Genomic DNA, 25809 nt, shown 5'->3' on the forward strand with positions numbered 1-25809 from the left:
GCTCTGGAATTCCTGGGTTTCATTCACAGGTTAAAATGTCCAAAGCACATGGGCTACTGGGAAGAACAGCTGAATGAAAAAAATAAAGCCTTTGGGTCTAAAAATTTTGTGGGAAAAGCCATTTGTGTGTGTTTTTTTTTGGGGGGGGGCATATTCATTTTAATACACATGAAGTATCTTCTCTTTTCTCCCCCAGAACACCCAACGTTGGCTACAGCTTTGAGACCAACTCAGGGAAACCCTTCCACTACTTCACCTATGGGGTGGCTTGCTCGGAAGTGGAAATTGACTGCTTAACAGGGGACCATAAGGTAAGATGTTTGCAAAACTTCAGTACTAAGGGGGGGAAAGAAGAGAAACAACTCAATTATAATACCAAAGACAAACTCTGGTTGGGAAAATAATGCCTTATATTACGGCTTGGGAAACTCCCTTTAAAGGACCAGAGAGTAAAAACTTTAGGCTTTTGGGGCCACGAAGACACTGCCTCAACGCTATCTTTGCAGCACGAAACAGCCAAGACCTATGGAAAAAAATGAGTGTGGCTGTGTGCCCCTAAAGCGTTACTGACACACACTGAATGTGGATTTCACACAGTGTTCACGTCACCACATATTCTTTTTATTTCTGTCTGTTATTTAATGATGTAAAAACCATTAATAGCTCACAGGCTGTACAAAGACAGGGGACGGGCTGAATTCAGCCCATGGAATGTAGTGTGTTGACTCCGTCCTTACATGAGCTTCCCAGACTCAGGTTCAAAGCCCCAGGGACTGCAAGCCTGTCCCTCCCACTCACACATGGGTGTGTGTGTAGTTATTTTGGATTACTGAGACCCTGGTCACTCCCACCCCTTCCCCAGCTGCTCTAAGAACTCAAACTTCAGCAGTGATGGTGGCAGTGGAGACTGGGGACTGCCTGAGCATGCCCAGAGCACTCCGCTTGCGGAAGTACCATCCGGGTTGGCACTTCATAGTCTAGGGCAGTGATGGCGAACCTTTTGAGCTCGGCGTGTCAGCATTTTGAAAAACCCTAACTTAACTCTGGTGCCGTGTCACATATAGAAATTTTTTGATATTTGCAACCATAGTAAAACAAAGACTTATATTTTTGATATTTATTTTATATATTTAAATGCCATTTAACAAAGAAAAATCAACCAAAAAAAATGAGTTCGCGTGTCACCTCTGACAAGCGTGTCATAGGTTCGCCATCACTGCCTTAGACAGTGGTTCTCATTTAAATGCCATTGAACAAAGAAAAATCAACCAAGAAATGAGTTCGCGTGTCACCTCTGACACGCGTGTCATAGGTTCACCATCACTGGTCTAGGGTTACCGAGACCCACCTATCATTCCACACTTCCCCTTCTTCTCATGCTGCTTTTACTTCCCTGTCCACCGTAGAATCTTCGCACAGACATCGTCATGGATGTTGGCTCCAGTCTGAACCCTGCTATCGACATTGGGCAGGTAAGGCTCACAGGGAACCTGGGTGGTGATGGACTCGGCTACTGATGTGCCCCATCCCCTTCCCGGGGCCACCAGCCGCAGCATCTTGTCCAATGTCGTTTTTATGTGGGTCTGAACATGTTACCAAGAGGGTCTTCCGCAGAGTGATGCTTAGATGGATGAGAGACCAACCAACTTTTGAGGCAGAAGGCAAATTAGTGGATTGATCTAGAAAGGGCTCTCACGCCTCGGAGAACAAGATGAATGGGGAAAACACTGGGCATGCAGATGCATGCACACACACAGGCCTGCGCACACATGCACACACAGTCACACGCACAAACGCACAGTTTGAGAGGGAGCACAGTTAAACGGAGATGGAGTTTGGAATCAATGTGCAGGCAGTGAAGTCTGAGGTCAGCAAGCTTTCCCCTCCTCCTTTCTCTCCCACCCAGGACAACAATGGCCGAAGCCTGGGTTTGAGCAAGAGGGGGAAAGGGCTGACCAAGGAAAAGCACTTTTAGAAAATACAAGAGTATTAGACAGAGCAGGTGGAACAGGAGGAGACTGAAGGAGGGAAGTACTGAGCACCTGGTAGAAAACGTGATGGATATCTCTCTAGAATGGACAATTACTGAGTATACAGAAATGTCATCACTCATCCAATCAGTTCTTGCATTCATTGAACAGCCGTGCACAGGCGCTGAGCTGGGCACCGCAGACACAAAGATGATTAGCACCTGGTCTCCCCTAAACACTCTTGTTTGGCTACATGGCACCACCTATCCGATTGTGAGAGCGAGGCAGGTGCCCCCAAACAGACCTATAAGCTAGCGCAGAGGCACGCCTTTTCCCAGAGGGCAGGCAGGGCTGGGGGTTCAGAAAGCCTGCAATTTACTATCAGAAAGCTTCTCCTCTCTCCTGGGGCTGCTCAGAAGTGCAGGGTCCCACAGAAGGAGCGCGGGCCCCTGAGGGGCACTCGGCACCCATTAGCCTGTGAGCTCTTGCCTCAGTGCGGAGTGACCGTCTCCCCAGTGGTGACACGGGAGGAACATGTGCACTGCCCTGCGGCAGGTTTTAATGGGAAATTATGCTACCACCGCATGGGCCTCCGGAATCGCCGACGAGTTCTAAAACTGACCTTCAGTGCCAATGCCTGGCGACGGCCTGGAGAGGTTGTCCCGGGTGGTGAGGGGCCAGGTCAGCAGGGCAGGGCTGTTTCCAGCTTCGCTCCAGGCCCCGCTCTGGGTGGCCTGGTGCCCGTGGTGGAAGCAGTACCTGTCCCTGGGGGATGGGGAGGCAGTGTGTCCACGGTGTCCGTCTGCCCTGCAGGTGGAAGGCGCATTTGTCCAGGGTCTGGGCCTCTTCACACTGGAGGAGCTGCACTACTCGCCCGAGGGCAACCTGCTCACCCGCGGCCCCAGCACCTACAAGATCCCGGCGTTTGGCAACATCCCCACTGAGTTCAGGGTGTCCCTGCTCCGTGACAGTCCCAACAAGAAGGCCATCTACGCATCCAAGGTACTGGCTCCCTGTGGGCTGCCTTCCTGTCTGCACTGTGGGAGGCCCCGGGTGGTGACAGGCCCCTCCACCCCCATGTGGGTCTGCAGGTGGCTCATCTGAGAAGAGGGCTTGACACCGGCTTTGGCGATGGAGAGGCGGGCAGTCCTGCCTGAGAACCAGGGAACTGGATTGAACATGATAGCTCCTCCATGTAGCAAGGAGTTCCTTAACCCAATCCTATAGGCCAAACCCTGACCTACACCCCCGTTTCAGGTGTCCATCCTTGAGGTTTGGCCCTAGACACGATCTCACAGATCCAGTAACACTGTCTCCTAGAAGAACCAGCACATTCACTGAAGATGGGGCAGTGCCTCTGTGCACCCCATCACCTCCTTCAGGGGCTGCCCCTGACCTTAAGACTTGATCAGCATACCTGAAGGATGATAACCATCCTGTTTCTTCCCTGTCCCCAATACGTATGGAAAAATGGTTGAAAATCCATCAAGCTGATTGATCTAGTCCTAGGTCTAAGGAAGACAGTTGATCATTTGAAAGCAATGAAACCCACCCATTTGCTCATCTCATGGCTACATCATCATGGGAGCATCTGAGACACTTTGCAACCCCTGCCACTGGCTCATGATAAAAATGCAGTTCTGGCCTAGCTGGTGTGGCTCAGTGGCTGAGCACTGACCTATGATCCAGGAGGTCACAGTTAGATTCCTGGTCAGGGCACATGCCTGGGGTTGTGGGCTTGATCCCCAGTGTGGGGTGTGCAGGAGGCAGATGATCAATGTATCTCATCATTCATAATTCTATTTCTCTCTCCCTCTTTCTTCCTCTCTGGAATCAAAAAATATTTTTAAAAAGCAGTTCTGGGTGACCCACCCCTAGAAATTTTGATTCTGTAGATCTGGGCTCGGGCCCTGGAACATGCATTTTTAACAAGTGTCCCTAGTAATTCTGATACACAGTCTCTGATCTGTGCTTTGGGGGACAAAACCACCTCTGCTAGAAAGTGTTTTAATTCATGTTTGTCATGGTGCCTATATTCCTGTAGATGCTGTGCATATAATTATGATGCCAGTACATGTTGGGGTCGGAGTTGCAGGTAGATTATTTCGCTAGGCTCATCACCGAAAGGAAAGAGTTAAACATTCATGCCAGATTTTGTTTGTTTATACACTGTGACTATTTAATATTACATTTCATGGTACATTATATTTGCATGGTGTCATCAAGGAATCACACAGTAAAAATTCAAAGAAATACGCTGACAAGGTCGAGTCATTTACTAGAGTCACTGTTCTGGGCCCCTGATTGATTGAGGCCTGTCAGTGCTGGCAGCTGGTGTTCCAGCATCACTGGCCCTCCTGCTGTGGGGACTGGGGCTTCTCGGCCTGAGTTCCTGTTTCTCACTCTGTCCCCCCTAGGCTGTCGGGGAGCCGCCTCTCTTCCTGGCCGCCTCCGTCTTCTTTGCCATCAAGGATGCCATCCGTGCAGCCCGAGCTCAGCATGCAGACAATAATACAAAGGCGCTCTTCCAGCTAGACAGCCCTGCCACCCCGGAGAAGATCCGCAATGCCTGCGTGGACAAGTTCACCACCCTGGTATGATGGCTCTGGAGCACCCACTCAGTCTGGGGGAGGCCAGGGCACAGGCCCGTGAGCTGCAGGGGCGAGTTCTGCCAGGGGACAGAGGTATTAGGCTCTCTTTCAACCACACAACCACACACCGGTTAAGGCCACCCTCCACTCTCTGGTTGAGGCACGCCCTTGAACTTGCAAGCAAAGAACAATAACTCCCATTAAAGCTGCAGCTTGTAGCGGGACCTCCCTAGAAAAAGGAGGGCAGTCTATATACCCATGGATTTCATTATTTTCCATGAAGATGAGGGTGATAGCTAAAGCTCCCGAAGAGCCTAATTGTTAGTGTCCACCACTAGCATGTGTTTCGAGACCCTTCTTTGTTAAAAACACTGTGTGAGGTACAAAGGAGATGGAGAGAAAAAGAAGAACGAGTTAAATAATCAGATGACCCACAGTTGTTCTGTGATTACCATGTGCCATGCAGATACTGGGGACACACGGGTGCCCTTGAAGACTTTGCAGCCTTTCACGAAGCCACGTGATCTCATTATGTGGGTTACCACCTTGGAGATGTTTGTAGCAGAATAGAACAGGAATTCCATGGGCATTGGGATCATTTGGGGAAGGCCCTATGTGGTACTCATAGTGGACAATGCCTAGTAACAAGAGGCTAGGCTAGGATAGTGTCTTCTACTGTTAGACCCTCCGAAGCAGCCTGCGCTTTGAGTTTGCAATGGCAGCCTCTGTTGAGGTAGCAGAACCAGGTTCTTCCCAATCCCCAAGTTGTATTCCTGGGTTATTTGGTGGGAAATTTGATAGGCCCTTGGGGTTTAGAGGTGAAGTAGGTACTTATGGAGCCAAAGTGTTCCAGGGATGGGGAGGGGGCAGGAGAGCCACTCGGGCAGGCACCTCTGCCATCCCAGATCTCAGCACTGAGAGGAAGGGAGGCGGATGCGTCTCTAGTCCGGTCATCCTTCAGGTCTGCCAATAGCGTTAGCTGTGGGGCGGGAGCTATCAGGCAGGGAGGATGCCCACAGCTGTGCAGCAACCTTCGCACAGCCCAGTACCTTCCACCATGGCCCAGTGCTGACAGGTCCCCAAACCCCATTCCCCGAGAGGGGAAGTGCTGCATGGCTCTCTAGAAACTGCACAGGTTGCTAAGTTAGCTCCTTGTAAACAATCTGATGCACAACTCCATGACTTAATGAGCCCCTTTGCTGTGTTAAAACACACCAGCAATTTAAAGTCCCTGCAGGGGACTTAACCGAGCAGCTGGTTCTATGCTTTTGAAGAACTGAGAATGTCTCCTAGAAGGGACTACTTCTGAATTTGGTCATCCCTGTACCTTCAGAGCCTCCTAGAGTGCCTGCCACATGAAAAGTGCTCAGTAGAAAGAAATGAATGACTAGGAAATTAAGGGGTCCTGCCGGGGGGCATCTCCAACAGCTGGGACTGCAGAGTGGTGTTTGGGCTTAGCATGGTGGCTGGCAGTGGTGGGAGGTGGCATGTACATAGGGTGAGGGGGGCATGCGCTATGGGAAGACCCTGGCAGTGAGTTCTCTGTCGTTCCTTTCTAGAGTGTCACTGATGTACCAGGAAACTATAAACCCTGGTCTCGGAGGGTCTGAAGAGAAAGCCCCCAGGGGACTCTTCTCATGTGAAGTGTGGAACATGCCCTGAAGAACACGAATCTATGAAAACTGCAGGATGACAACGCAGAACACTGAATGCATTGGAAGATTCTGATAAAAAATGTGATTTTTAAACATAATGATAAGCAAATTCAGACCTATTAGGCTCAAGGCCCAAGTGGCTATTAGGCAATGAAGGGTCCTTTCAGGTCTGTTTTAATCATGTATATGATTAAATAGATTCAGGAAGTGTGTATGCTATGTCCCAACTCATTGGACAGACTATATAACCTCAGGTGCTGACAATGTCTGTCCTTCTGGAATCCCACAAACCTCCAGAAGCTTGAATGAAAGCTACTTTAAATCCACATGCCTTCCTCAGGCAGCCTTTCCTTCGAGCCAATGAACATCATATTATCACCTCAGATCCATACCTAAAAAATTTTAATGGGACAATGTGGTGAGATTCAAGCCTCTAACCACCTTTGGGTCATCGGAGAGAATAAAGAATGAAACAAATTCAAGGTTAATTTGGTCTAATTTTGTTAAGTTGCATAAAGTAAGATTACTCCATAACACCCAAACCAACAAACCCAATTATTGAGTGCCTACTATGTGGTGAGTTCTTCTCTTCCCCTTTGTGTATTAAAAAAAAATCAGTTATAAAAATCTTCCCATGAAGCCAGAGTACTTTCCACCTAGAAATTATATATATATAAAAAAATCAAGATCAGCCAGAAGAAAAGCAGTCAAGGAGCTGGGGTTCTCATCCCAGCTGTGTCTCTGTCTTTACCTTGGAATGTCACTTCCATTTTCTGCACTTCATTTTACTGCAAAATGAAAGGACTGGACTGGAATCATCTCCAAGGTCTTCTCCAGCTCTAACAGTCTCTAAATACGTGACCTGGAAACACCACTGATATAAGGAACCTGCAGGTGCCAACGACTTGGCTCCCTTTCTATGGGTGCAATGAACTCTGCTAAGACCCTACCTAAGGCTGGTAAAGAGAACAAGAGAAAGGCAGACATCCCTGTGGTTTCTCTCACTGGTGATTTCATCACCCTGTGGCACTAGGTGGACGATGTGACATTGTCATGTGCCTTCATGGTATAAAATACCCACCTTCTGCCAGACAGGGTTCAAGTTTCTGGCCATGGAAAGATAGTGGAACCACGCAGTTGAGGCTGGAGCTTGATGTCACTAAAAAATGAGACTGTTAGCTGACTGGCATATGAGAAATGCTTAGTAATCGTCATAACCGCACCAACTGCTAGTGTCTGCCGTATCTTAGCCAGCCTTCGTTTCTGGGGAATATTCTCTCTCTCTCTCTCTCTCTCTCTCTCTCTCTCTCACACACACACACACACACACACTTTTCCTACAAACTTCCCTTCCTCAGAGTATTCTAGACAGTGTGATTCAAACTAAAGAGCTTTAGAAATGCAACCAGTATTTGTCTGTTTCAAATGATTTCCCGGAATATTCTAGGGCATACCCCAGACTTTGATGTGTCCGCTGCTATTTGTGCAGCCGGAAGGGCTGAACAATGACTGTGAATTCCCTTCAGAGCTTCAGAACAGAGGCAAGGCAGAGGGGTCATGAAAACCAAACGAGCAAGTGTTTTGTGACTTGAGGTGCTGTCTTCCTGAGACACCTGGCCTTGCCCTGCTGTCTCGGTCAGTAAACTGCCTCAAGTCTGTCTACAAAGTGAGGATCCTTGGTCTCAAGGATGCAGCCAACAGTGCCTGCAGTATCGCACAGGAACCTGCAGAGGGCGGTGGAGGACAGCATATGAGAATGTAGTGTGCAGGCCCCACAGCATTGCATGTACGGTTAGTTACTAGGGAACTGACTTAGTCTCTCAGAATAGACCACATGCCTTCAAAAGTCTCTCCAAGAGCCGGATTTGCAGCTGACTTAGGGTTTCAGATGGGCAGAAATCTCCTCAAAGGACCTCTCTGAGGACATGGGTCAGTCCTGAAAGTCTGGGCTCCTGACAATGGGGGCTGCGGGGCCAGTCTTATTTTCTGGGTAGGCAACTTGCCAGGTGCTGAGTATAGTGCTTTACTTACGGAGTCTCCTTTATTCCTCCCAGTGCCCTTAAGAGGTGGGCCTTTCACCTCTGTAATGACATGAAGGAGAAGCCCTACCCACAGCCAGGCAGAGGGCTTCCTCAGGGACGTTTACTCCTGGAAAACCACCCCAGCCCACGGACTGCCATGCGGCCCGGAACCCTGGCGTGTATGGGACTTGATCGGCCTGTCAGGGTGGACTCATGCGGGGCAGGCTCACAGAGGCTGGTGGAGGCACCTGAATGCCTATCTGTGCACCTGCAGGCGGGGGTAACATCCTCACACTGGGGGCCCAGGCTGCTGCACCGCCGTCCCAAGGCAGAGGGTGAGCAGCCTCCTACTTCAGAGCTAAGGTGGCTGGGAGACCAGGACGAGAGGACAGAATGGATGGAGGTCATAGGAGGGACCCCAGCAAGGGATAAGGACAGAAATAGTCCCAGCTGATTGATTTATGACGGGACATCCCTGAGCCCATTATATTTTTATCTTTTGCTGAAGGGGAGCCTGGAAACCATTCCATTTGCTGCCTATTTTAGATGCTGGGATAAGGCTATTTGGGGCATGCCGCTTCCTGGACCTGCAGAGGTTGACATCACCCGGGGCCCCCCAGGCTCAGGGGCCTGCCCTTTTGTTGTGTCTCTATCCTGAACTGGGGGCCTACTTGTTCCCTAAGGCAGGAGACAGATCCCGTGACAACCTTGTCACCTGAAACAAAACAGCCCACTGACAGGAGTGCAAATGTCAGGCACTGCCCGAAGGGTTTTGGCGTCATCTCTGCCCTTGAACTGGCCTGGCCCTGGCCTTGTACATTCCCCAGACCACTCAGCATCCCAGTGTTAGAAGGACCTCAGGGACCATCAAGTTCAAGCTCTTTGTTTTAGAGCTGCAAAATGTAAGCCCAGAGAGGGTAACTGACTTGTTTAGGGTTGCACAGCCCTTTAGTGAGAGAGACAGGCCTACAGCAAGGCTGTCTGACTGCTGGTCCAGACTCTTTAAACTAGATCAATATATCAACTCGAGCCTTCTCTTATGCATTTGGGTTGGATGGCTGGGGGATAGCATAGAAATCGAGTTACACTGGCCGGGAAGAAGACACGGAGAGCTTGGGGCCCAAGATGAACACCATGGCAGGAGGGCCAGAGGCCTTACAGCTGCCTAAGCTCCTAGGACAGGAAGCTCAAGTGGGATTCTTTCTTAAGCCCCACAGGTGGGCATGAAACCCTAAGTGCCAAACATCCCCTCTTTCCAGATTGAGGTGCTAAGTCATCTATGCAAGACTTGTGGAGGGGTTGGCTGGAAATGCTTTTGCCACCTTTAGCTCATCCCCTACCTCAGGGAATAAGGGATTGAAATATAGAGGCTGGGAGATTGGAGAGAGGATTTCTTTGAAAATAGCAAGCTGTACATCCTCCTTACCAAAAGGGTGGGGGAGGGGGGAAAAGAGAGAGAGCTTCGAGTGGGCCGCTCAGAAGCCCAAACCATGAGAGCAGCTTGAGAAGCTGTGGTTGGTTCAACCTGAGGTAGCAGGACAGGGAAGGAGCAGTGTCAGGGCAGGGATACCAGTGTGGCTATACTAGAGGAAGCCACCCAGGAGGACTGCCTGGAGGGGGGTGGGTGGTCATGTAACCCCAACAGAGAGAGGGCCATCTTGTGCCCAGGGATCAAAATAGCCTTAGGTCAGCTTTCTCAGTGTGGCCCATGAGAAGCACTCACACATCCTTGCCCTGCGTCCTCTGTTCCAGCCTCCCTATCCCCTCCCCCTTCCCCCAACCCAGGAGGAAGGCTTTCCCTGCTTCCCACCAAGGCTGGCCTGAGTTCCTGCCCGGGGGCAGTGGCAGGCAACCCACCCAGCCCATGCCTAGTTATTTAGGAACTCAGTGTACCAGGAAGAGGCTGGCCAAACCCTCTGCTCCTCTTTTCTCTTCTTCTCTCTTGGGCAAGTCGCTTAGCTCCTCTGAACCTCAGTCTTTTCATCTGTAAAATAGGCCTGGATAATCATACCCACCTGCTGTGAGGAGAGAGAGAAAGAAAGAGAGAGAGAGAGAGAGAGAGAGAGAGAGAGAGAGAGAGAGGTTTAAAAGTACTTCGAAGAGTGCACCACTGTCATTTCCAGGTCTTTGATCAAAACACAGGAGTGAAGGAAGATGCAAGAATGAGCCAACTGGCAGCACACACAGAGCTGTGGTCTTAAACCAGGTAAGACCAGCTCATCTTATTATATTTTAGCACAAATGACAAAAGTGATGGATTAGCATGTCTCAGCTTCTCACACAAATGTGATTTTCCCAGCACTCCAGGTAGGGAGGAGGGCTGGCTCTCAGCTCCCCGTGGCTGACTAAGTGAGATTGGGGAACAGAGCCCAATCTCACCCAGCTGTCTTCCTGGCCTTTATCAAAAAGCCTGGAAGGATATGGCCCCTCCCTTTTGTTACCCGCGACGTTTAATCTTGTCTGGGAATGACAGCAACTGACAGTCTCACACAAGGCACTTTACTTTGCATTGTTTCACGTAACTTGCAATAAACCTATGAGGTACGTTTTGCAATCACACCCATTTTATGAATGAGCAAACAGAGGCTCTGGGACAGAAGATGATGGTGAATCAAGAGCACTAACTGTGAAACCAAGTCATGAGTTCCAGTCTTGAGTCTCTCACTTAGCTGTTGGGCAATTTGCTTAAATCTTTGTACTTCTACTTTCTCAAGTGTGAAATGGGGATAATGATGGTTCTTCCATCGAGTTGTGAGGAGAATGGCAAGCATCAGAAAATGCACACACACACACACACACCCCTCTTCTAACTGTCCTCTATACCAGCTTTGAATCCAAGGCAAAGAGGGGGGCCTGGCTTGTTGCCAGAAGGAAGATGCCTATTCCTCTCTTTCCAAACCCAGAAGAGCCCCTTCAGGGCCAGAGGCATGTTGAGTGGCCTCAGTGGGGAGAGAGGAAAGCACCAGTGACAATTGCCCTATGGTCACTTCCTCCACATCCACTGGGGGCCCTTAATCTCAGGAGGGAGGCCCAGTTAGGTTGTTTGCATGACAGAGCATATGTATGGGGTCTTGCTCCATTTCTTCTTCCTCCTGGACACCCAGGGGTCTCAGGAAAAGTCACATGGAAGTGATCTCTGTGCTCTTAGACATGGGCTCAGGGCTTCTTGCAAGAACCCTGTGTACTCCATAGCCCCTTTGGGATTGGTGGCACTGGCCCCACGGTAGCTGGTGGCTCTGGGGTGGGTCTAGGCTTTCCTATGAGCTATCCTAACCTGACAACAGCCTCCCTTTCCCATCCCAGACCTCTACTTTGTCCCCGAGGCCAGAGGTGGCTGTGTACAGTTGCTGGTCATTTGTGAACCTCAGCTGATGAGGACCCTGGCTCTCAAGTAGCTCAGCCCTCAGGTCCCTAAGTCCCACAGTCAGGCTCTCTCCTTCCTCAAGTTCACATGCCATGTGCTCCTGAAGGGCAGGCGCCAGACTCTGCTCAGGGATGTACTGGAAAGAGCCTGGACTGTAAGTGAATGCTCTGCTTTCTCGGACAGGTATGAGCTCTCTTCCTTCGGGCAAATTACCTGCCTTATGAACCCCAGTTTCCTCATTTATAAAAAGAAGAAAGTCATGTTGTAATGTGAAATGAAAGGACCTATGAAGCAAAGAATTAGTCAGCCCAACGTCAACAGTGCTGAGGTTGAGAAACCCTGGTCTCTCCTACCATCCTGACGTCAGGGAAGCGGCGGAGGACTCTGGGGGTGGCTGGGGCAGAATTAAAACCTGTCTGGTTCTTTCTCCTGATCTTGCTGTCTCACTGTGTCATCATGGTATCAGTCCTACACAGCAAGTGTGTGATAACCATCTCTCTGTAGAATAGAAATCTCTCCTAGATTAGGTATATATCTAACACTTCTTATTTCTAAATGGATGGTCATGAGTTAGCCACCCCTGCACAGTGAATTAGCCCCCCTGCAGAAAAATTATCAGTGGTGATACTCAACTTTGACATTTGCTTTGAATCCTTTATCAGACCCACATAATTATTTATTTTGTAGCACAGTTTCTTAAAACATTTCTGTGTATTGAGATTATACCCAGAAGTGGGATGTCTGTTCTATGAGTCATGTTTTGAATATTGTTTATAATCAGATGCACTATAATTTTCTTTGCTTCCCTGTGGAGGGTATATATTTTCCCTTAAGAACTTTTTCCTTAGCTAAAACGTATTAATTACACTATGTATGAAACATAAGTAATTTGGAGAAAAAGAAAAAACACATATGTACCCTCCACCTAGTTCTAAAAACATTTGTTTGGCCATATTTGTTTCCCTAGTTTAAAAATGAGTGTTAAAAGTATAGTTGAAGCCTTCCATTTTATCCTTCCACCCTCAAGTTCTCCACTAGGCCTTGAGGTAATCAGTAATCCAAGGTTGGTTTATGTCATCTCCATTCATGTTTTCATATCTTTACTATGTATATAACCACAGGATATATACTACTTATGTGTGAGTGTGTTTTAAAATTCACTCCCATCAACCATGAGAATGACTGAAATTAGAAAGACTGAAAAAACAAGTGTTAATAAGATACAGGGTAACTGGAGTTCGCAGACACTTCTAGGGAAGCAAATTGGTAAAACCAATTTGGAGAACTAGTTGGGAGTCTCTACTGAGAGTATGCATACTTCTGACCCAGCGACTACTAGAGAGTATACCCAAGGGAAATGCATGCACAGATGCACCAAAAGAAAAGTTCAAAATGGATCGTAGCAGCACTGCTTGTAATAGCCCCGAACTAAAAAAAAGTCCCAAATGCAGATGACCCATAGAGTGCATAAATGAGTCGTGGCAGATTCATACAATGGGACCCAGCAGAGCAAAGGGAATGGACAAACACAGCTACATGCTTCAATAGGAACATTACACATATCAAAAGCATAACATGAAACCAAAGAAGACAGACACTAAATGGGGACACACTTTTATCCCATGTACGTACATTTCAACAATAGGTGGAACCAATCTATAGGGTTAGAGGTTACAATAATCGTTACCTCTGGAGGGATGTAGTAAAGAGAGTAAAGAGGCCTTCTGGGATGCTTGGTAAGGTTTGATCTCGTTATCAGGGTGCTGGTTTCAAGGACATGTCGCTTTGTGACAATTTATTGAGCTGGTGTTTATGATTTGTATGTTTTTATGTGTTTACATTATTCTGCAATAGAAAGTTTCCTTTGCAAAAAACCTACATCCATGATATCATGTGATGATATCCTTCTACAAGTTGTTTTTCCATTCAACAGTATGCTTTTAATATGTATCTACCTTAGCTCATTTGATCTAGTTCATTTATCTGTTATATCATTGTTGGTTTTTGTTATTGTTTTTAATACTTTTTCACTGATTTTTTTAAGAGAGAGAGGAAGGGAGAGGGAGCGTGCAAGAGAAACATTGGCATGAGAGCAAAACATTGACCAACTGCCTCCGGAATACCCCCTACCAGGGATTGAACTGCAACCAGGCATGTGCCCTGACCAGGAATTGAACCAGCAACCTTTCAGTGCATAGGATGATGCTCAACCAACTGAGCCACACCAGCCACAACTATTATATCGTTTTATTATATGTATAGGCCAAACTTTATTTTTTCATCTCCATACTAATGGATCTTTATGCTGTTTCCAATCTTTCATTATTATTATTATCATATCCTCGAGCACCCCTGCTTCTGCAATGTTTGAGAATTTTTGCCTAAGGCTCATACCCTAAACTGGCATTTCTGGGCATGTCTTCTCTGCTCCTTTATTTTCAGCTGTCCATGTCATGTTTTAGTCGGGTCTCTTATAAATAGTATGTGTGTGTCTATGCATGTGTTTAAGTGCAATTTGGGAACGTTTTTCTTTTAACTGGCAAAATAATGTGTTTACAGCCATTGTGACTAACAATATATTTTGACTTATGTCATCTAATTGGGTATTTTTCTACAGACGATATTCTTTATTTCTCTTATTCTCATTGTCTTCCATTGATTTAATCAAGCTTTTTCTTTCCTTCCCCACCCTGTTCTCGCCACTAGTTTGGAAGTTTTATTTTCTATTTCTGCTCTTTTAGAGGCAGTCTTTAAATTTCTAACATGCACACTTAGTTTAGAAAAGCCTGTTTACTTAACAGTTCTTTGCTGAGCCTCTGATACGCCCTTGAGTAGCACAGAGTCTAAAAGGAGTGATATGATGGGTATAGTAATAACCCTAATGCCAGGTGTAATGGCTGAAGAGACCCAGGGGCAGAAAGCTCTGGGAATTCAGAGGGGACACGCAACTACAGTTGGAGGAACTAGAGAAGGCTTCACGGAATGGGCATTCTGTACTGGTGCTCGGGGTGTGGTGTGTTAGTTTCCTGTTGTTGCCTTAACAAAGCACCACAGGTTAGTGCATTGAAATAACACTTTGTAATGGACACCCCGGTACCTACACTTAGTGATACTGTTTTGCATACTTGAAAATGGTTAAGAGAGTTACTGTCCCTCAGTGCTGCCGGTCAGTGTGGCTCTGCTGGGTCTTTGGCTTAGTTCCACAAGGTCAAAATCAAGGCAGAGCTGCGTTCCTTCCGGAGGCTCTGGCGATGGATGTGCTTCTGCGCTTAGTCAGGCTGTTGGCTGGACTCGGTTCCTTGCGGTGGCAGGACTGAGGCCCTGTTCTGTGCGGCTCTCAGCTGGGGGCCTGTCTTTGTTCGGAGAGGCCACCGCCATTCCTCCTCGTGCTTTCCATGTTGCCCCTGCAGCAGTGGGGGTGGAGCCTCTCTCGGGCTTTGAATCTCTCTGACTTGTCCTCTTGCCACCTCTCTGACCCCAGCTGGAGAAAGTTCTCTGCTTTTAAGGGCTCATGTGATTAGACTGCGCATCCCCCCGCCCCCTCTCCCCCGCCGATAATCCAGGCTCACCTCCTTATTTCCATGTCTATAACGTAAATTACATCTGCAAAGTCCCTTTTGCCATGCACGCTAACAAACGGACAGGATCCAGGGATGAGGACGTGAACATCTTGGGAGAGCCAGTACCATGCCTACCACCGATGGGGAGCATTTACATATACTGAGCCAGGCCAGAGCTCTTCAGGAAGAGAGAATGGGAAGAACAAACCAGAGGCAGGACACCTCATGCAAGGAGCAGTGAGAACAGCCAGCCTTTCTCAGGGTGTGACCGAACAAGTTTCTTCTGAACGATGAGATGTGTGTGCAAACTCTTGGGTAGAGGACATCCTTTGGATAGGAGTGAGGCAGCCACAGGCTCCAGGCATGAGGGGCGGGGGAAGTGAGGTGCCACTTGCCTCAGTTCTGCAAGTGAAATGGCTAACATTTCTGCACGTCCTGTGCATGCTGTCTTCCTCGGGATTTAACAGTGTCATTCTGAGGGCCTTCAACAAATAACTTTTATGTAACAGTGCATATTCATTGCACAAAGCGCTGGCAAATCAGAGGAATGTAATGATCACCCATAACCCTGACACTCAGACAGAGCAGCGGTGAAGGCTTTGTTGTTTTGTGAGATGCCTTTAAAACCTACCAATATATCCACCCAGCTTTCCGTGTCTATTAATGCTCTTCCTCAGTGTTATTTTTAATGGATACGTACTTCTCTATTGTATGGATGGCACCATGTTTTCTTGAACGAATCTGCCCATGTTGACATCTGGCCTGTTCCCAAGCTGTTTTACTACCATAAACAGTGCCGAGATGAACATAACAAGGGTTGTTTTTACAGACATGTTGAACAGGATGTCATCCAAGTCGCAGCAGGAATGCAGAGGGGGGGGGGGGTTGGGTGCAGTCACAGCTGTTAGGGGGACTGGCCCCTTGCGCAGTTTCTTCATCTGGGCCCCTCGGCTGTACCCCTGTGGATTGCTCTGTTGCTAACTTGATCTTGCTGCACCCCAGTTGGGACCCTGAAGCTGCAGCATGGCAGGGGGCAGAAGAGCAGTGGCTGAGAGCCAGGGAGGACCGTGGGGGCTCAGCTGGGGCTCAGTCTCAGGGTGGGGGCTGTGTAGATTCCGAGTCCTACCAGGGCGCAGCCACCGGGGAATAAGCATGAGCTTCCTGGGACCCACTTTTGGAAGCTGTTTCCTTTGGAAGGAAAGCGGAGGAAACAGTTAAGGACATGTTGCTTCCATGGGAGGAAGGGAGAATGGGCACTACTGCTACAGGCTGTGGCCAGAACAGTGACAATATTTGGGCTGCTTCTCTGCTCTCTCCCTGGTGCTCCCTCCGCTGCTTCCCGTTGCTTTAACAAACTGGAAGATCTTAAAACTAAACATGTCCCTCGGTGGTTTCCTCTGGAGGGTGGGGACCAACTGGGAAAGGACAGGAGAGCCTTTCTGGAAGGTGGAAGCATTCTGTTTGTCGAATGGGGTGTGGGTGAAGCATCTATCAAAACCCACTTAAGAGCTACTCACTTCCCTGTAGATAAATGATCCTCAATATTTAAAAAAATCTGTATTCTACATTGCAAATCAGCAGAATCTTGCTGCTTTTGAGCAAGCTAACATCAATGGGATAAGGCATAGGAAGGGCTGTCTAGATGCTGACCTCCTGTGAGGGGTCGTGAAGGAGGGGTCCTCAGTGGGAGGCTCAGCTCCCACCCCAGTTCTCTCATCTGCACAAAACAGACAGACATTAACCTGACCTTGCAAATGTGTGCCATGGTAAAGGTTAAAGGTCTTGTATGTAACAGCCCAGCATCGTGTCTGACACATTCCTGAACCCAGGAGACCGTTCCCAGGGTGATCTGCAGCCGGCTCTGGGCTGCTGCTGGGCTCCGTGATTTCCCGTGTGAGGTGCTGAAGCATCAAGGAGCCCTGGGAAGAGGGAAAAGAAGATAGGGGCCGGGGGTGCTTCTAGCTGCTACTTCTGAAGGCCAGAGAAACCCAACCCAGGGCTGGCAGTGTGCCTTGCCAGGGTGGGCCTGGGGAAAGTGGTAAGTGGAGAAAAACTCTACAAGATGGCGAGGCAGTGCCTGAAGACGTGGCAGTTCTGACTGAGGAAGGTGGGCCTTGGTGCAAAGATTGGTTTTTTCCTTCCCAATAAAACAGAAGAGTAACAATAGCAGGGCTGGTTAAATGACTCTGCCTGTAGCCCATACCATCATGTAGAAAATGAACCTGATTACAATAAAATATCATTCTAAAGCAAATTTTGGAGGATGTATATGTATATGCTTTAGCTTTAAGATTATTCATATTTGAATAGCAAGTATTAGGAATGTATAGGTCCCACTTGTGTAAATGCCAGTCTGCATCCATATGTACTATAAGGGTACTACCCGTAATAACCTAAATAGACAATGATGAACCAACTACAAGTTTTCATTCAGGACCAAAAAGGTCAGCCACTTAAAATCATGAAGAAAGAAAGAAAGAAAGAAAGAAAGAAAGAAAGAAAGAAAGAAAGAAAGAAAGAAAAGTAAAATAAAATCATGACCAACCCAAGATAACAATGGTGATGCTCTGATGACAGTGAGTCCTTCTGCATGTCTGTGAGGACTTTCAGTGATGCTTGTGGACACGCCCCCGGAAGTCCACAGGAGGGCTTGGTCCTGGGGGAAGGGTTTTGGGAAGAGGAACAGCTTGGTTAATTTTATGCTTTAAGAAGATCACTCTGTGCTGTGGGAAAAGGACCATAGGGGTAAAGGTGTGAGAAGAGAAACCAGGCGAGAAGAGATGGTGGTGGCTCTCACCATGGCAATGAGAAGGGGATGGACTTGTGACAGCATTTTCAGGTAGAATCGAGAGAATATAGGTTTTAAAAGATGGGATTCTGCTCCCTAGACCTGTTGTCTAATATGGTAGCCACTAGCCTCTTGTGGCTATTTAAACGGGAATGAATTAGAAAATGTTGTTCGTCCGCAATGGGCACATTCAAGTGCTCAATGGCCACATGGGCTAGTGGCTGCCAGTTTTTGGTAGCCTAGCTTTAGTGAATATTTTCCTCATCACAGAAACTCCTACTGGCTAGTGCTAAGATCTCTTGGAAAGGTATTGTAACATGGGTATAGAAGAGACCAAAGAGCTCTCAAGTCCAACACCCTCACTTTAGAGGTGGTGTGCTGGAGGATGCTCAAGTGATGTCCCAGGAGTGGGACCTATGCCAGGTTCTCGGCCGGCAGCCTGGATGCACTTTGTAAGTGTCATTGGCAGAAACACCAGCTTTCCTAGGGCTTTGCTTCCAGAAGGAAAGGGTAGAGCCGTTCTTGCTTCTCCCCAAGCTTTTGCCCATGAGGGAGGGGGATGGGAGAGGTGAAGGCCACATGGAAGGTGTGATGACCCCATTTAACAGAAGGCTAAACTAAGGAGCTACTGGCAGTGACTGAGTAAGCAAAGGCTCCGGGAAGACGTGGCCCAATTCTGACTCAGACCACCTCGTAATTCCACCGCAGCCTGGAGAAGGAAGGGTGGGGTATAAACAAAAACAACCACCATTGTTGTTTGCAGCTAACATGACCCAGCGCTGGAGGCTCAGAGAATGGGTCTTCAGTCGCTTCGGCAGGAAAGAACACACTGCCTTCTGAAAACCACCCCCACGCAGGGGGCCTCATTTTGTCACTCAGTCACATGCCCTCATCAGCCTCTCCAAAGACATACAGAGGAAGTGGTTTCCGAAGAAACGCCACGGGCTCACACGTTACACACACATCCAGATCCCAAGTGGGCCCTGATTCCAGAGAAGTAGAAAGAAAAACAAATAATCAAAAAACCCTGAGCTAGCCATGCTTCCTGGTGACCTGGTAATTCTGGGAACAATGAAGTGAGTTCACAGGAAGTAGGTGAAAACAGAAAAAGGCCTTGTTTTTGTCACCTCCGAGCTTCTGGTTATGGGTGCGGCTTAGCTTCAGATGAGTCAGGTGGGGAAGGGGACTGGGGAAGCTGCCTAAGGAGCAGGCTTGGGAAGGAGAGGACCACAAATGCCTAAGGGCACATGATCCTCCCAAGGCCCTGACTTGCTGAACCTGGGACAAACTTTACTATGGGACTATGGGTTCATCTCCAGCTGCCCTCGCTCAGCTCAGGATGCTGGGTAGACCACCACATTCCTCTTCCATGCAGGCAGTGGTATTCTGATAGCCTTCCAGACTTTCTTGTTGCCTTGCGCCTTCATGGACAGATGATCCATGACCACGACAGACCCATTTGTCACCTTCCTCAGTCTATGTTGGGACTCACATCCTTCACATTAGTGTTGTCACTAATGTTTGAGGAGGTGACAGGCAGAGCTACCACTGCCTGTGCACTGGACCTTGTGCTGAGAGCTTCATGTGCATTAGCCCAATTAAACGTCACAACCCCTATAGGATTATGTGTCTCCAGTTTACCAATGAAGAAGCTGAGGCTCAGAAAAACAATAGTAACCAGGTGATTCAGAATCGTGCTCTTTGGTATTTCCTCAAATGAATTGAAAACTTATGTCCATACAGAAACCTGAGCATGGATGTTTATAGCAGATTTATTTATAACTGCCCAAACTTGGAAGCAACCAAGATGCCCTTTAGTAAATTAATGGGTAAATAAACTCCTATATACATCCATATAATGGAATATTACTCAGTGCTGAAAAGAAATGAGTTATTCAAACCATTAGGAGACATGGAGGAACCTTAAATGCTTATACGAAGTGAAAGAAGCCAATCTGAAAAGGATACATACTGTCTGATTCCAACTGTATGACATTCTGGAAAGGACAAAATTATGAAGATAGTAAAAAGTTCAGTGGTTGCCTGGGTTGGTGGTGGTGGTGGTGTGTGGGGGTGGGGGGATGGATGAATAAGTGGAGCACAGAGGATTTTTAGGGCAATGAAACAACTCTGTCTGATGCTATGATGGATACAGGTCATTATACATTTGTCACAACACACAGAATGTACAACACCAAGAGTGAACCCTAATGTCAACTATAGACTTTGGGTGATAGAGATTTTGGGTGACAATGTAGGTTTATCAGTTATAACAAATGTAACTCTTGTGCAAGGTGTAATTGGTAGGGAAGGCTGTGGAGGTGGGGAGGTGGGGTATATGGAAGTTTCTATAATTTCTGCCCAATGTTGTTGTGAAATGAGGACTGATCTAAAAGATAAAGTTCATGTTTTGTTTTTTTGTTTTTTGTTTTTTTAAGTTTCAGTACCTGTCCAAGGTCCCAGCACAGTAAACAGTGGAACTGGAACCCAAATGCAGGGCTTCTTAATCCCAAATACCATGTCCTTTATTTCACACCTCACTGTAGTCTTTCATCAGTCACATACCTTAAAAAAATTATGGCTTTAATTCATAGTGATAACATGACCTGGGCATTAATTCTATTTTCTGATAAGGAAATCGGCTCAGAAAGGTTAGCTAACTCACTCAGGTCACGAACTGGGTGGGTGAGTAACTGAGTCAGAACTTGAATCTAGGTCAGTTGACTTGAAACTGTGCTTTTATCAGGTAACCCACTGACTTCTCTGATGCAGAAACACATCTGACCCAGAAACACACGCAGAGTATTGTCCAGCTGACTGCCTTCACCTACCAGCTGCTATGTGACTTCCACTAGATGTTGAGTTAGTCCATCAGCTGCTAGCAGTGGATGGAGTCCTGTGTACCCAAGGATGTGGGTCATGTCTCCACCAAGGCAAGATGCATGAAAACAAGCTTTGCCATTGGTCCATACCCAGAATTAATGAGTGTTGAGAGATTCATGGAGAGAGAAGGGGCCAGGGAAGAAACTGGGCTAGTGTGCTGGAAAACTGAGATGCAAGTCCAACCCAAGAAGGCTCAGCTCTTCTCGCTAAGGTCATGGGAGTCTGGGCTGCTACATGGGTGGCCAGGCCTCCCAGTTGTGTAGGGAAAGCTTGCATCAGCAATGGAGGAGACCCTCGGGGAATACTGGGAACATGCAACACTCCCTTCAGTCTGTGTCCTTTCTCTAAAGGCAAGTGTGACAATGCCGCCCTCTCCCCTCTGAGCTGAGAACTTGCCTGACCGAAATCCTGCTCACATGCTTGTCTCCCCTCTCCTTCCAATACCCTTTCTTCCCTTTGCTTTTAGGCCATACTTTCTTCCCTAGTCTCTAGGAAAGGAGGAGATGGAGGGTGCTGCCCCTTCCTGTCTGTCTGTCTGTCTGTTAGGTTGGCACTTTTCTTTCTTGGCCAAAGTCTACACTCTGGCTCACTGCTTTTGCTGTTCTGTGAGGAACCAACCTGGGAGTTAGTAAAAGGTTGACCACACAGAACCCTGCTACTGAAAAACAACTAAAAACTGAAGGTGATAACCATGGGGGCTGACAATGTGGAGTTGGGCAGGTTGGGCACTGCCCAAGGGTGCCTGGCAGAGGAGTGAGTGAGGTCTGAAATAGAGACCTTGTTCTTCTCACCAAGCTGTGTCCCCTTATACAAAGGGACATCTCTAATGAACACAGAAGTGCCACGTGGCATGAGTTACTTTTTAAAAATCCTCACCCAAGGATATGTTATTGATTTTAGAGAGAGAGAGAGAGACATCAATGTGAGAGAGAAACATTGATCTGTTGCCTTTCGTACATGCTCCGACCAGGAATCAAACCCAGAACCTGGGTATGTGACCTAACCAGGAATAGAACCTGCAACCTTTTGGTGTATGGGATGACGCTCCAACCAACTGAGCCAACCAGCTAGAGCGACCTGAGCTATTTTGAAGGCCATGGGTGATCACTGTAATCAGCATCACTGTGGTTATTCTTATTCCTAGATACTACTTACTTGACTCAATGTGTAAGAGGCTGAGCTTTGGAGTCATGGTCCTGGATTCAATCTAAGTTCTCCAGTTACAAGAGGTTAAAACTTTATAAGTCTCTTGGCCTCTATTTATCCATTCCCGAATGCTACCACATACATATTCTCATTGACCTTCACAAAACAAAACAAAACATACTTACACATATACACATTCTACACAAAACACACACACACACACACACACACACACATACATACATACACACACACACACACACATACACACACACACACTCCAGCAGTGTGGGGCAAACTTGGAGCTCAGGCTGCTCCCTTGGGTAGAAATCTTCCTCGGAACCTTAGTCCCCTCGAGGACATCGCCACCTTGCACACACCCAGGCCTTTCCTCTGGGGCCGAGGAGGCAGGGACGGCCTGGAAGCTAGAGTCATGCAGGGGCCATCGGAGAAGAAAGTGCAGCAGCTTTTCCCACTTGGTGATCACGACAGAGTGTCTTGCAGTTGATTGCATTATTCCTTTCAGCAGCAAGAAAAACACACAGGCCTCAGTTGGTTCTCTGAGAACCAGCAGGCCTCTCGCAGACTTTTTCTCTAGGGCCTCCGGAGTCGAGGACACTTCCTCTTCCGCTTTCTTGAGCCAAACCCCCAGTACAGAGGCACGCAGCTCGGCGGTCTCTGCGAGGGGCTGCGCCTGCTGCCCAGGGCCTGTGACCCCATCCTTGGGCTTTGGTGAGTAAGGCGTCCCTTTAAGGGCTTTATGTATTTTTAAACATCGAGTCTTTGTGGAACCTGGAAGGGGGCAGGGCTCTGTGATTGTTTTCTTCTTTTTCCTGTACAGTCAGCTGGGATTGTCAGGAATTCCAGGCTGTGTGTGTTTATGGAAGCCATGGGGGGTCCTGGGAGAGGAAAGTGACATGACGACCTGCATTCTCAGGGGCCCCTGGGAGCCTGGAGGCAGCTCCTCTCCATCCTCAGAGCCCGTTGCCTCAAACTCAGGACATTGTCCAGGGAGGTGCCTGAGCTGTGCAAGGAGGGGAGGGAACTCAGCAGCCAAGCTTGTTGCAGCCCTGGCTTCCCATCTCAGCTGTCACCAACCCCTACCCCTGCCCAACCTGTAGGTATTTCCAGAATGTCTCTGTGGGCACACTGTGCTGTCTTCACCCTGGGCAATGGCTAACCTCTGGCAGTGCAAGAAGTGTACCAAGAGGCAGGGGTGCCACACAGCCCTGGCACATGGGAGCCCCAATAACTGCTCATGAAGTGCACAGGTATCAGGCTGATGTCAACAGCCTATTGCAGGCTCTGAGTGTGAACTTTCATTCCAACCCCACCTCCAGCTCCCCCAGGCCTCAAGGCAGCCCCCAAAGTAATGTCCATGGGTTGCGGGGTTGCGGTGTGGGTCTTAGACACTGGTCTGCACGTGACTGACCACCACCTCCCCCCTAGCTGGCCCCAGGCCTCCCGGATATTTTCACAGGGTGCTCACCCGTTTGGGCACAGCCAAGATCTTTTACACAGTCATCTTGCCGTTGGCAGACAGGTGTGAAAAGAACAGAAAGCAGACATCTCGGTCTGCTGATTTAATTACTGCTTTTCAGAGCGGCCGGGGTTGGGTTTAGAGAGTTCCTAATGGCAGGTCTGTCTGTGGTACAAGAGCAAACATGTGCGCCTTAAGTAGAGGGTTGACAGGCCACCGCTAATACGAGCAGTAATGCCAGGCCAGCCAGTTGGGGCGACTCCTGCAACTCTGCCGGCTCAGTGTTGCCCTAGGCCTGGGCGTTGTGCTCAGACAAGCTCGGTGCTGCCAGCAGGAGCCTGCAGCCCGGATGGGGTCGCACGGGGCAGCGACACTGCCATGTCCCCAAGGTGCTCGTCCTTTTCATGTATTCACTCAACAAACATTGATTAAGCTCCTCTCTAATTAAGCCCCATCCTCCACCCAGCAGTGGACAGTGGAGGCCAGCCCACCCGTGGGTCCTTTGCCCTCAAGTCAGATGTTTGTTCTCAGGAGACCTCACTTAATCTTCTCAGGACCTCGTGGCCTGTTCGCACGCACCTCACAGGAAGGTTCCTGACAGAGGCAACTGTCCTGATCTCTTGGCTCCAATGCCATTGTCCAGCCTCAGTAGGTCACACAAATACCCAACCACATAAAGCCTACATATCCACTAGGGGAGAGGGTAAGGGGAAATGGGAAACAAAAGAGAGTAGAGGTTATCACGGTAGAAACGCGGGGTCGGAGAAGGCTGCACCCTGTCCAGTGCAGAAGGGAAGGGGGTGAAGTAGTCACCGGAGCAGAGTTAATACCATTAATAGCAGAGCCCACCGCGAGCAGGGCGCTAGCTCAGAACACTGTCTCTGTTCTTACGGGAAGCATCCCCTCCTGCTATGAAACATTGGGAGAGCTGGGCATACACGGTTTTGAACAAATGGAAGCTTTATTAGCAGCAGCCGTGCTTCACTGACACCATCGCCACCATTGCCACCACCACCATCATCATCATTATCATCACCCACCTTTATTTATTAATTAAATATATTTTTATTGATCTCAGAGAGGAAGGGAGAGGGAGAGAAAGAAAGAAACATCAATGGCGAGAAAGAATCATTGAACGGCTGCCTCTTGCCCTCCCCCATCCCCCCACACTGGGATTGAGCCTGCAACCCAGGCATGTGCCCTTGACCAGAATCGAACTGGGGACCCTTCAGTCCGCAGGCTGATGCTCCATCCACTGAGCCAAACCGGCTAGTGCCGTGGTCAGCAAACTGCGGCTCGCGAGCCACATGCGGCTCTTTGGCCCCTTGAGTGTGGCTCTTCCACAAAATACCACAGAATACCACGTGTGGGTGCGCACATACAGTGCGATTGAAACTTTGTGGCCCATGTGCAGAAGTCGGTATTTTGTGGAAGAGCCACACTCAAGGGGCCAAAGAGCCGCATGTGGCTCGCGAGCCGCAGTTTGCCAAGCCGCAGTTTGCCGACCACTGGGCTAGGGCATCATCACCCATCTTTAGAAAAGATGAAGGTTCATGGAGACCTTTTCTCCTGTGAGGTTAGGAGAGATGGGTTAGGAGGAGCGCAGGTCAAGCAGAGGGATGCTTGGCAATTTAGATGTAGAGACTGGAAGATTTTGAACTATCAACTGAGCCTTCACCTGCAGTCCCTGGGCTGTCATTGATCATTGTTGAGAGAGCAAGCATCGCGATGAAAAGTGGTGTGAAGGGAGCCCAGGGGTGACAGGTGGGTCTGAATGCTTCACCGGAGAAGGGAAAATGAGTCAGGGAGACTAATATGAACAACAATAACAAAAAGGATAGGTCACGATGACATTTTTGTTTTATTTTGTTCGAATTAGTTTTATTATTATTTATCAACTTAAGGTTTTTTATAATTTATTGAGGTGAACTATACCCAACATCAATTTAACCATTTTGAAGTAAGTGATCCAGTGACATTTAGGACATTCACAATGTTGTGCAACCACCACCTGTATCTAGTTACCAAAAATATTTCTATTGCTCCAAAGTAAATCCTGGACCTGTTAGTCAGTTTCTCCCATACCCCCTCCCTCCAGCCCCTGGTGACCACCAAGCTCTCTTCTGACTCTGTGGGTTTATCCCTTCTGGATACTGCACACAAATAGGATTATACAGGTGACCCTTTTTGTCTGGCTCCTTTCTCTGAGCAGGTTTTTGAGATTCATCCACATTGTAGTACTTCATGCACCATTAGTACTTTATTCATTCTAATGGCTGAATAATATTCCAGTGTATGGATATAACCAACATTTTTAATCCATCCATTCATTCATTCATGAGCACTGGGCT

The 25809-nt window shown here is 48.2% G+C and overlaps 1 protein-coding gene across 2 annotated transcripts in view; it reads left to right on the top strand.

Annotated features, from left to right (window-relative positions):
- The window catches only part of XDH (xanthine dehydrogenase), a 64235-nt gene extending 56832 nt beyond the window's left edge, over positions 1-7403 (top strand). For both annotated transcript variants that reach the window (XM_005886054.2, XM_005886053.2), the window contains exons 32-36: positions 197-311; positions 1407-1472; positions 2784-2972; positions 4388-4564; positions 6121-7403. In XM_005886054.2, coding sequence (XP_005886116.1) covers positions 197-311; positions 1407-1472; positions 2784-2972; positions 4388-4564; positions 6121-6171 — 598 coding nt within the window. In that variant the 3' untranslated portion in view covers positions 6172-7403. The remainder of the gene's footprint in view (positions 1-196; positions 312-1406; positions 1473-2783; positions 2973-4387; positions 4565-6120) is intronic.
- Positions 7404-25809: the final 18406 nt, after the last annotated feature.

Source organism: Myotis brandtii, unplaced genomic scaffold, assembly GCF_000412655.1.
Source record: "Myotis brandtii unplaced genomic scaffold, ASM41265v1 scaffold953, whole genome shotgun sequence".
Taxonomy (NCBI): Eukaryota; Metazoa; Chordata; class Mammalia; order Chiroptera; family Vespertilionidae; genus Myotis; species Myotis brandtii.